Source organism: Micromys minutus (genome assembly GCF_963924665.1).
Source record: "Micromys minutus genome assembly, chromosome: 32".
NCBI classification, from domain to species: Eukaryota; Metazoa; Chordata; class Mammalia; order Rodentia; family Muridae; genus Micromys; species Micromys minutus.
In genome coordinates this window covers 11,619,157-11,631,693 of record NC_137967.1, presented here as the reverse complement: position 1 = coordinate 11,631,693, position 12,537 = coordinate 11,619,157, and the positions used below count along the sequence as shown (strand labels likewise).

Here is a 12,537-nt window from a genome sequence, read left to right as displayed (position 1 = left end):
CCTAACTGAACGAAGGGGGAGCGGGCAGTAGCTCAGTCAGGGCTCTGTCACTGCAGACAACGGACAGGCAGCCCCTAACCCTAAGTCGGCATGCATACAAAGCTGCTGCTTACAGACCACTGGCGGGTTTAAACTTGCTTTCCTGCTGCTCTTCCTCAGCACAGTGCCAACCACTCCCATTTTTTACCCTGTGCTGTGCAGAGCTGGTCGGTGACCTCTGCAACTGTCCAAGGCAACTCCGCTGGGGTCAGCATCATACACCCCAGCTTGCTGCCTCTGCTGGCATTTCACTTTCTACAAAGTGAGTGCTCTTTTGGGAACAACATTACCCTGGAGCTTTATTAATAATCCACCACGGAGATGCTGATATCATATGGGAGTGATTCTAAAGCACAGACTCTTCAAGAATTTCCATGTGACATTTCAGACATTTACCTCAGTCAGTACAGTTTAATATAATACAGAAAAGCAGTAGCCAATTGTTTGCATAGCTAGCCTCCCATGTGCTACAAGAGGTTACTCAGAGGGTTAAATATTGGAAAATATGACTACCTGAAAAAAATGATGTAAACAGAGCTGTGACCCATCTCCTGGGGTCTTCTGAAACAGCCTGCCACTGACAGTGTTCAGTGCCACCACAGCCCTCTGTGCAAATGGACACTGACAACACGCAGCCTCACAGTCTCAAGAGCCACTTTGCATATGGCCATGCTGGTAACAGCCTATCAACCTGAGATCATAGCAAGAAGGGGCTGCCCAGGCTGGGCAGTGTCTGGTCATCTCACAGTCGCTGTGTGAAGAAAGCCTGGTGTCCACCCCACAGCACCCTAGACACTCTTGGGCTGCAAGTGCTCAAGTCCTACTTTACAGACAAGAAAACAAAACCCAGTGTGGGCCCAGCCCTGCTCCCGGCACAGAGCCAGGAGAGTTTGCCTCAACTGTGCAGTGGCTCACTCTTGGGGTTACAGAAGTCTTGACATTTGTGGGGTTTTGGTTTTTTTAAGTTTTTCTTTAGTTTGTGGCCCGACACTTCTTAGTCCTCCTGTCTCCATCTCTCAAATGCTGGAATTTAGGCATGGGTGTGTCTTGTTATGTCCATATTTCTGACAGGAGGAGGAGTCACTCAGCACTGCTGCTTCCTCCACGTCCCTCCTCACTTCTAGGGAAACTCATGTGGAAACGCAGACACTGCATGGCTCGCCTTCCCAATTACGTCAGTGACATTTAAATGATAACTACACACACCCCCCGTCCCCAAACCGGATTCTTATAGCCACATTCAAAGTTCCTATTAGTGTTCTCAGGACTCACCTCATCTGGGTGTTCTGAAGGTTAGTAAGTCTTAGCATTTCTGAAAGGAAGTTCTACCCAGGGTCCTGGAAGTCATTTGGTCGCACTAAGCTGAGGCAACTGCGACCTTGCCTTTGGGAAAAGAAGTCAATTTGTATCTCTTACCAGCTATCAAAGCCAGGGAAAGTTAGGGGGCATCTGCATGGCAGCAGTCCATGCACTTAGGTCCCATGGTAAAGGGGCTGGCTAGCACAGCTGGGTGTAAAAGTGGAGGATGGAAACTTCAGTTTCTGTGTGTAGAACAACTTTTGAGCAGTGTCCACTCAGGTCTACATGGCAAATGAGGAGACAACTCCTGACAAGAACAATCCACTACCTAATGTTAGGTTTGCTGTGTCTACACTGAGTAGTCAGGATGAGCTGAGAGAGTCAATGAGAGTACACACTGCATAAGCTTGGGTTACACTTTGGTGAAAAGACATTTTTGGAGACAGAACCTCCCTACATAGGCCAGGCTGCCCTCGAACTCGCAATCCTCCTGCCTCAATCTCCAGGATGCTAAAATTAGAGGTGTCCCTGATTGCAGACTGTCGTTTGGCAATGGCTGTGACTTGTGTGTCCAGGTCTGTCTTGTCTTCTCACTCTGGTGTTGGTTCGCTCAGTCTCATTCGCTCTCACTCCCATCCGTAGCGTCTGAAGAGGAGCCACTGCTCTCGGCCAATGTTGCCACTTTGCAGGACAGGCTTTTAGAATTTACGACTAGAAGAATTGGTATTATTGAAAATAGTTTAGTACAGGCTAATTACCCATGCCCATTAGTTTGGTTAGTGTAGCAAATGTCCCATGAGTCTAACTCTGGTTTTCTTGCAAATTATTTAAGCAAGCAATGAGCAGATACATGTCTGCTCTCAAACAGTTCTAAGGATGCTGTAAAGGGTTAGAAGGTGTATGATGGAACTGATGGTGCAGCTGAATGGCAGAGTGCTTTCCTATCATACATGAAGCTATGGGTTCCCCCTGCACTCAGAACAGATGAAGAAGCATGCTCATTTCTAAGGACCATTACATACTCATACTAGAACACTCAGCACCAAGATCAACCCCAGTTTTTAGGGGCGTTTGTTAATAGCCTATTTCCACAAAGGCAGAATTCCTAAGAACAGTTTGTGTCCACCCAATCTCCCTGCCCCACCCTGCCCATCTCACCCTTGGAGAAAGGGCTGTCCTCTTCACACTCCTCCCAGTGGTCAAAGTCAAAAGCCACATTAGGATTCTGTGCAACAAGAGGGGACACAGGTGTTTAAGTGGACACACAATACTCATGGTCAGCAGCAGCCAGCCACAGGCACACCAACTCACCCTCTGCTTGAGGAGGCCACACCAGCATGCCCGTTTCTCTTTTGTAAGTGTGATTAGTGGTTCGTCATTCTTAATTATGCATTTGCACTCATCTTTCCTTATGTCACCTTGCAGTTCCATATCAGCCAAGTAAAACTTGTCTCCTACCCAGGCACTAGTTTTCAATAAAAATAGAGTCAGCCATCTAAAATGTTGTATGTGAGTTCAACTTTATCAGATACACACAAACCTACCTGAAAATGACTCTATCTGTAAAGAATTTACACTTATAATCTTTGACATTCCTTATTTTTATCTTTAAGATGACCACATCATCCTTTTGGAACCACTTTATTTGTGGGTGAAAGCTAGAAGGAAAGAGAAGAGTTTTGTACTCGTGAGTGTGCAGGCGCAGGCGGGGAGGGGAGAGCAGCAGAAGCGCATACCTTCTCACATGTGGCTGTGGAGCTTTGCTAACAGTCTCATGGCCAATGTCTTCAGATAAAACTCCTGCACAAAATCAATGTTAAAATTTCCAGATTTTATATATAACACACAAACACACATTTTTTTTTTTTTGTACCCAAGGAAAAGCAACTTTTACATGCAGAACTATGGTTAAGAGTATATATACATTTCAGCTGGATGTGGTGGTCACACCTTTAATCCCAGGAGGCAGAGGCAGGCCAATTTTTGTGAAATGGAGGCCAGCCAGGTCTACATAGTGAGTTCCAGGACTACATACCCAGAGATATGTAGAGAGACCCTGTCTTAAAAAACAAACACAAAGAAAACAAATTTCATTAAAACTCAGGTATCTAGTAGTAAATAATGAATAGAAAAAACTAAAAAGCACATAATTTGGCAAACTGTCACAATAATCTAAAATATAGTAAACTTTCAAATAGTAGAATTTAACAGGACAGCACAGTTGCCCCTGAAGAAGAGCCACACTGCACCGCTGGTGTACACTGCACCGCTGGTGTGGGGCACCGGCAGCCGCTTCCTGTACCCTTAGCTGCCAGCTTCCAGAGCAGAGACATTCAGACAGAACAGCTGCTGAACAAACCGTCTCTAAGACAGGAAGATAGACTCTCTACCCAAAGTATTTAAAACATAAAACAAGGCTCTAGGTATGATTCACAGCAATGCAAGAAAAAAAAAAGCCGTTTTAATCACAATAGCACCTGAGAAACAACCTTAGTGTTCTCAATAACCCCCTGGTACAAAATAAACACTAGGAATTCATATTACAGACTATAATGTAAGTTAAGCCACATTGTGTTTCAGACTGGAGGAAGCTGCGGTGTATACAACATGCTTCTAATTCAGCAAATCTGGCCATGATAGGAGAAAAGGCTGGGTCACTGGGGGCGGGGGGAGGGGGAGGCAGGTCCTGCAAACTTTCAGCCAGTATATTTAAGTTTTCACTGCTTAAATACACCCCACAGAGACAGCCACACTGAGGAAGAGTCACTGGCACCCAGCAGCAGCTCAGTCCTGTCAGTGTGGGCTGTGCTGTGTTCAGTTCTTCAGAAGAAGTGAAGCCTAAATATGGGAAAGTCACAACGTGAGGTTAAGCTTCTTTTCAATACAGGTACTAACCAGGCTTTTGGTTGTCTGAGTCCACCTGGGAACCAGCCCCTCCTTGGGTACCTTTGTCTCCTTGCAGACACATGGTGTCTCCCACTGTTGTAGGTATCCTGAACAGAAGAGGCAGAGGTTAAATGGCCTTGAGGAGACTCTGGCAAAAGAGAGTACAGAGGTTAAACAACTTAGGTGCTTGTCATCCTTAGGTCAGACCTACCCGGAGTCTGTGTGGACCACAGACAACAAGCCAGTCAGCTTGGCTCCATGTGCTCTTGCTGCAATCATGCATATGGTGTGTGTGAGGGGTGTGATCTAGGTCAGAGAAAAGCGCCCTCTCATTGGCTCAGCTGGCCTTTCCTTCAAGCTCCCTGAACTGGGAAGACGAGCACATAAACTCCACTCACACAGGAGAGAAGAGCCCAGGCACACAACTAGTTTCTCATCTTCTCCACCTGTCTCCTCCCATGTCTTTCCCAGAGTCTACTACTAGTTTGGGTCAGCTTCTAAAAATATTGGTTTCATAAAAAAGTAAGAATCAGTGGGGCAGGAGCTCAGTGAGGCAGGAAGGTAGAGAGGTAAGAGTAAGATGTGGCTTCAAAGAATTTTTTCTTATCTTTATGCACAGAAATCTACTAAATCCAACACAGTACCCTTTTGTTTTTACCTATTAGCTAATTAGAGATTACCTTGTTCAGGTGACCACCTCTTTAAAATACACACACACACACACACACACACACACAAAATGCAGCCAGGAGTGGTGGTACATGCCTTTGATCCCAACTCTTGGAAGGTAGAGGCAAGCAGATCTCTTGAGTTCAAGGACAGCCTACTCTACACAGCAAGTTCTAGGACAGCCAGGACTATGTACAGACTTTGTCACAAAACATTTAAGGAGATGTATCATTAATCTTTTGGCTCTTTAAGTAGATAATCAGTTGTGGGGTTTCTATTGCTGCAATAGAACACCACGACCAAGAGCAATTGGAGAGGAAAGGGTTTATCTCAGTTTTCTCAGTTTCCAGTTTCACATCACAATCCATCAGTGAAGGAGGGCAGGGCAGGAAGCTGGAAGCAAGAGCCATGCTTCTCATGGATTTTCATCCTGTTTTCTTATACAACCCAGGACCACCAGCCCAGGAGTGGTAGCATCCAGAGAGAGCTGGGTCCTCCTCCCATCAAACACTAAGAAAATGCCTATTGCCCTTTTTGTGGAAGCATTTCTTAATCCAGGTTCCCTCTTCCAAGATATGTCTTGGTGTCAAATTGTGTCAAATTGACAAAACAACCAGCACAGCAGTCATGTAGCTCAAAATAAAGGAAGGAAGCCCAGTTCCAGTGCTTATGGATGACAGTGCAGTTCACTGTGCACAGGCTTTTAGAGAACATAAGTAGACACCTGCACGGCAGATACAGGCATCTCTAAAGTCTCTGGAGGCTTCTGATCTGTTTATATGAACCTAGCTCACAACCCTGGAACTGGCAGGGCCTCCATCACTGCCTCCACCATATGGGATACAAGTATGCCCGCCTGCCCACCCCCTTGTTATGTTTTGTAAAACCAAACAACTTTTCCAAAGGGAGACAGAAATGCACTTACGAGGTCTGGCCTGGAAGGTTCTCAAAGGCTGGCAGTTTAGCTTCTTTGTATAGTTTTTTCAGTTGTTCTAGGTGTTCTGAATTATCAATTCCCATTCCCATGGACAAAATTTCAGCTCGAACATTATAATCAATGATTGAGGTTTTTAGATTTGAAAGTTTTGTAACATGCACCTTCAACAGAAGGGGGAGAAGTAACACTTGTAAGAGTCACATTACAAATGTTAATGAATCTTGACTGGGTCATGAGCACTCTCTCAGCCTGGTCTTCCTTGATGCACGTGGATACACGTCTCAGTATGCAAGGGCTTCCTGCAGCAGCAGCCAGATATTTTATCACTGAGGTGATGGCAGAATCCTCTCAGCCCTCAGCCCACACTGCATGGTTCTGCGTTGTGGGCAGAACTGTAGTAAGGTACCTTAGTGGACAGCAATCTAGGAGGCTGTAACCAGACACAAACCCTTTGTGCTTTCTTCCTTCTTCCCTTCCTTCGGCCTCTTGACAAGGCTCAGATTTCTCATGTGCCTTGAAAGGACTCATCGGGCCAAGGCTAGTCCTGTGTTCTACCCCACTTTATCTACTTGTCTTTTCTCCAGACAGAACACTTCAAGTTGTGCAATTTAAGGAAGACTTGCCATGAAAACCTACAACCTTGGGATTCCTGTGTAGAGAGGTGTGGACACAGGTCAGGTGCTTTCTTCTGTGGAAGGACAAGATGGGCTGAGCACACACTCCAACAGAGGGATGCACAGAAGAGTCTACCTCACTCAGAGTGAGGGGAGGGTGACTCTGGGAAGACAAGCTGGGGTGCTGTTCCCCTTTGGTAGTCATTTTATAGCTGTGGAAACATGTTTTCAAGTGGGTTTTCTTTTTTTCTGTTTCTTCTTTAGAAACATTTATTTTTATGTGATGGATGCTTTGCTTACATGTATATCTATGCATCATATATGTGTCTGGTACCCAGAGGCCAGAAGAGAGCATGAGGCAGCTGTGAGCTACCACACAGGTGTTGGAAATGCAGTCCTCAGAAGAGCGTCAGTGCTCTTTAACACTGAGCCATCGCCCAGCCCCTCTTTTTTGCTTCTTATTTTGATTATATTGAAAGAAAACAGAAAAAAAACCCATAAAACCATTGCTTAATAAAGCAAAAAAGTTTTTTTTCCCTAAAAAGAACAACTATAATCCTAACTATGCCAACACTACTTTAGACTCCTCTCTGCTTACTTGGTCTTAATATCCTAAAATTTTTCTCTAATTCATTAATCTTATTAATCTTATGTTTAAACTCTCCACTCTAATGCGGTAAAGCTTTCCCAGCATTATGAAATGTATTTTCAACAGATAGGTACTGAATTTCTTTAAATATTTTAAGTAATCAAAACAAGTAAGGTCTGTCTGATGCAGCAGAACTGTGAAGAATTCTTGAGGGGCAAACAGAAGGGACAGCATCAGCAAAGACATACAGGCCTCTGCACTACATGTCACTGGGTCACACTTTCTTCTCCACTTTGGCACCATAGGATCTTTTCCCCACATGTAAAACTCAAGGATACAGTATGGCCTTAGCACATAGTGGGGGCTCAACGAATGCACAGTGAAGCAACAGGGCAGAAAGTGGTGAACACAGGAACAGCTGAGTGCCAAGAACAGGACTCCTCATTAGTGAGTGCCCTGCATGCCCCAGGGCTTCAGGAACTAGGGAAGGCAAGCACTCCGGCTGCAGACTCTCACCTGTGGCTTCTCAAATGGGTTGGACAGAAGGCTCTGAAACCCATGGAATAATCTGTGATTTATAATTTGAAGGGTAAAATGAAGCACCCCTGTAAATATTGGAGAATGCAATGTGCAGTAAGGAAAGATTCATGAACTCAAGTTACGATATAGATGTGCATTACACAAAATGCCCACATGCATTATCACCATGAAAAAATATCTCACCAAAGAAAAATGAAATCCATCCCAAACCTATGACCCAAATAACGTGAAAACATCTCCCCTATCAGAGCCTCAAATAAACCTCCATTTCTAAAAACAAACTAGAATCCTCTGCATCATTTCTGGGGGCCATCCAAGCAGATTTCTTTTGAAGAAAACAGACACTTACCATTGGATCAATCCAAAGAGTATTTCCGAGAGCGAGTACCACCTTGGCGTCATGAATTTTCCCAACAATTTTATGATGAATGTATCTAGTAACCTGAAAAAAAGCGCCTTTGTTCTTCAACGGAGGCTTTAGGCAAGCATCTTACCCTACACATGCTGTACGGTACATAGGACATCCTACATATTGCACCTGCTTCTCAAAACAGCTCTATGAGGTCAGCCTCCTTTCTTATCAAAGGTGAAGCAGAATTTAACGGAGTAGGTGTGCAAAGGTGCAGGACTTGCCCAAGACCTCATGTGAGCTCTGACAACAAGAGGGGGTCTGTGCCTTTGGACATGTAATGCTGCATTCTTTATCAACCTCAGCACATTAGCACTTTCCTCTCAGGAAGGGCCACAACAGACAAGACCTGACTGAGTTATTGCTCACGCTACTTTAATCCCTATAAAGCACGACAGGAGAGAGTTGGCCCTTGTCATAGATGATTTCAATGCCCCGGGACAGTGAATGAACTGGTAGCAACTCACAGGAAAGCTTGTTCCATGTGCTGTCTAGTTTTTATCACTTTGATACAAGCTAAGTTATCTGAAAGGAGATTGAGAAAATGCCTCCATTAAGATCTGGCCATAAGGCATTTTAAAAATTAGGATTGATGAATGAATACTGATGAGGGAGGGTCAGCCCATTGTGGGAGAGGCTGTCCCTGGGCTGGTGGTTCTGGGTTCTGGGTTCTATAAGAAAGCAGGCTGACCAAGCCAGGGGAAGCAAGCCAGTAAGCAGCACCTCTCCATGGCCTCTGCTTCAGCTCTTGCCACCAGGTTCCTGCCCTGCTCCCTTCAGTGATGGACTGCAATGTGAGCCAAATAAACTCTTACTTCTAGAACTTTCTTTTAGTCATGGTGTTTCATCATAGCAACTGCAACCCTAACTAGGACCTCCCATTTCTACAGAAGGCTGTCCTTCAGTGAGACTCTTGGTTAAGCCATCTTTATAGAGCAAGGGTTTCACAAAGGACAAGACTATGGCCTTCTTCCTGATAGGTGCAGAACTCAGCATGGCCCTAACATACAATGGACATTCAGTAAGTTCTTATTAGAACAAAGGAGGAAGATTTGCAGGTGGAAAAAGCTATCGATTAAACTTAGAACTTCAAGGTGCATCTAAATCAATACTAACTCACTCACTAGGCAGTGTTTAATCCTGTTTAAAACCTAGCTAATTTTCAATTTGCATCATAATGGCTAATCTCATCTCTCATTAACCAGCTTCCATAAACCTTCTAGAATCAGGTGCATTGTTATAAACAGAACTCATTGCTTTGGCAATAACTGGGACTGTATCAGCCCCAAACCTATCTCAGACTGCCATGTGACTGAGTGAAATGGTATTACATTGCATGGAACAGGCATTTTTCTTTGCTCTTGGTACCCTAACTGACTGATGATCCCTTGTATCTTTGTGACCGGTTCTGGCATGAACCCCCTCTCCCACACTCCCTGGTCTCTCTCCCAATCCATGCTCCCAGTCCTGACAGAATCATTTGACCCCTCCAGGGAAAGTCCATAACCTGTGACCCTATTTGCAAAGGTACTCATATTGTCTTCTTTCTCAAAACTGAGCCCATCCAAGACAGAACACTAATGACTAGGGCTACAATGCCTGAAGCCCTTGGCACCTCTAGTGTGGTACTAGAGTTCACTTACAGTGGCACGCTTTCAGGAAAGGACCTCAGAAAATCATGCTTCTAAAACTGTTTAGGCAAAGGCTTGAATTTAAGACTTTAATAAACGAGGGTGGGGTGGGGATGGGAATAACATTTGAAATGTAAATACAGAGAATATCTAATAAAATAATTTTAAAAAGACTCTAATAAACACTAGGAGCTATAGTCCCAGCTAATTTACAAGGCTAATCCAGAGGGCTGTTTGAATCTAATTCAAGATTATCCTGGGCAGTGAGACCCCATGTTAAAAACAAAAATCCTTCTACATATAGAAACTCAAACTAAGTAGCAATTCTTTGTATATTCTTGGTTAGATATACTCCTAAATCAATAAGACGTAAGAAGCTAAAGTAACCCACCTTTGGGTTCCATTCCATCTCACTGTCAGCTGGTTTAACCCTACACACAATGAACTCCACAGCCTGAGGGGGCAGACTGTGGAACTTCTCTGGGAGCAGCAGCAGCTGGTCTCTTGTGATGAGCTTAGTCCTGCCTTCATCTATGAACTTCACCAGGGCACTCCCCAAACCCCAGCTGTCTTCCTTCTGGTTCACTTCCAACACCTGAACCCTAAAAAACAGCAGGGACATCAGGAAATCCAAAATGGAGGCCTCCTTATTCTGCTACACTGCAGCAGAGAAGACCTTAGCTGGCAGACGGTCTAAAGCACACACAACCATAGAACAACCCTGTATCTGATGCTGTAACAGACGTTAACACAGGACAGGCTCTGGGGTCTGAAAGAAGGCTAAGAGTGCAGGCCATGTGCATTCAGAAAGGTAGGTGCAAACCAGCACACGAGTGGGGCACTGGACAGTAACTGTGCCATCCACTGAGCTGGCCTTAGACAACTTACTCAACCAGAACATCGCCACACTTGCTTTTCTGTAAAATGAAAGCAGTGCCTCTTTTATAGGAATCTGAGAGAAATTCAAGAAGTTGAAGGGGTGTGGGTGCTATACAGTGACAGACCAGGAACTAGCTGGAGTCACCGACAGATCAATAACTAGGGGAGTAAGATGGCCACTGCACTCTGTGCTCAGGAGCTAGCAGGGTGTGATATCAACATGTGTACAGGAAGTTTTGAGTGCAGTGTACAAGCACCACCTTCCTGGGAGGTGGCCAGGCTCAAGGTTCACACACTCACATAACAAGACAGTGGTGAGAGTAAGCATCTGACACTACAGAATTTACTCATGTCTCACAACTGTAGAGAGATTGCAATTTACCTCTGGAAAAGTGTTTTCTCTTCTAATCCATACAACCCCAAATTCTCCACCTTTTCAGCAGCAGTTTTATTACTGGGATCCTTAAAATATTCATTCATTTCTGCATTGAGAGTTTCATAAAGATCCACATGTTTATCAATTATACGACCAAAGTAATTGGTTGCATTTGAAATGTAAAAAGGTATTACCTGAAATAAATACAATGAACAAACGTAGGAGACAATGAAGTAAAACCCATACAAGTGACAGCTGCAGAAATCAGCAAGCACACTAGGAACCCAAGGTATGCACAAAAGACAGAAGAATAAGCAGGAAACAGGCCAAACACTGGACCAGAACAAGAGAAATATCATATGCACAGATAATCATGGCTTATTTTAAACTTAACAGAGGATATATTAGAGAAAATTCCATCTTTCGAAAACTTCGTATTAGTGCCAAAAAGGTGGCTCAGCTAGTAGAGGTCCTCGCTTACAGCCCCTGAGGACCTGTTGTTGGGTCCATGGATTCTAGAGCCTACATAAAGGATAGAGAGAATGACCTTTGACCTCTGACCTGTACCTATGCACTCATATGCGTATACACAATAAGTAAATTTAGTGATATGCTCCTATGTTCACTTTTTAATTGAAATTATTGTTTGTGTATTTTAAAGTTTTTGTATAGGTAAATATGGTGAACACATTAACTCACACACATCCCAATTCCTCACCCACCTCTGTCTTGCCCTCCCTCCTCATGTTTGTCCTCTTTGTTGCCTTAGACAATTCTACTTCTACTTTCATTTACTGTATAACTATGATTTTATGTGGTTATATAAAATCAATAGGAAGAATATATATTTCCCTTTCTGAGATTGGCTTAATTCACTTAATATGCTATCTCCCAAAACATTTATTTTTTTGTAAAATACACAACTTTATTTTTCTTTATGGCTAAAAACATTCCATAACTAAGACTGCTGATAACAATTCCCCCATAGCTGCCCGCATGAAGCCTCCTGCCGCTATGGAACCTCGCCAGAAAGGGAGTTCCAGGCTAAGCAGAGCTATACAGTGAGACCTTACCTAATGACACAATAATTGAAAAGATTATCCCTTACATAAAAGAATAAACTCAAGTGTATTGGGGTTATATATTTAGCACTAAAGGGAAGTATGCTCAAGGGTCTCTAGAATCACTCTTCAGCACTTTCCCCTAGAAAATACCAACATAAATCTCAATTAGGAAAACTTAAAAATGAGTTAGAAAATTAGAAATTAAAGAAAAAGCATGTCAATAACGAAAACTATATTAGATTGGAATGGTGGCCCCTCAAAAAGGTACATACATATCCTGATCAGGAAGGCTGGGTCAACAAGATGCGCAGTGTGTAAAAGCCCGAAGGCCTAAGTGTGAGCCCAACTCTATGTTAAGAAGCCGCAGGTGGTGGTATGCACAGAACAAGGTGGAGGTAGGCAGGAAGGCTGGCGCTAGCTAGTCTGAAGCCAACAAGACAGAAACAAGAGCACCTGTCTCAACTAGGTAAAAAGCTGTCCACGTAACCTCTATATCAAGCTTTGGCTTTTTCTCTGTTTGTTTTCTCTAAGAGCGGAGCCCCTGGCAGATCCACCACGCTCCAGTGGAAAGCCACACTGCTAAAAGTACGTGGGCAGCACAAACG

The 12,537-nt window shown here is 43.9% G+C and overlaps 1 protein-coding gene across 1 annotated transcript in view; it reads right to left on the bottom strand.

Annotated features, from left to right (window-relative positions):
• Positions 1-1,813: 1,813 nt before the first annotated feature.
• TDRD12 (tudor domain containing 12) overlaps positions 1,814-12,537 on the bottom strand; it is a gene marked incomplete at its 5' end in the record, with an annotated part of 46,645 nt that continues 35,921 nt past the window's right edge. Inside the window, 10 exon segments of the mRNA XM_080908210.1 lie at positions 1,814-2,049; positions 2,497-2,563; positions 2,650-2,803; positions 2,883-2,996; positions 3,075-3,138; positions 4,234-4,331; positions 5,819-5,991; positions 7,923-8,015; positions 10,005-10,215; positions 10,875-11,062. Coding sequence (XP_080764336.1) covers positions 1,955-2,049; positions 2,497-2,563; positions 2,650-2,803; positions 2,883-2,996; positions 3,075-3,138; positions 4,234-4,331; positions 5,819-5,991; positions 7,923-8,015; positions 10,005-10,215; positions 10,875-11,062 — 1,257 coding nt within the window. The 3' untranslated portion in view covers positions 1,814-1,954.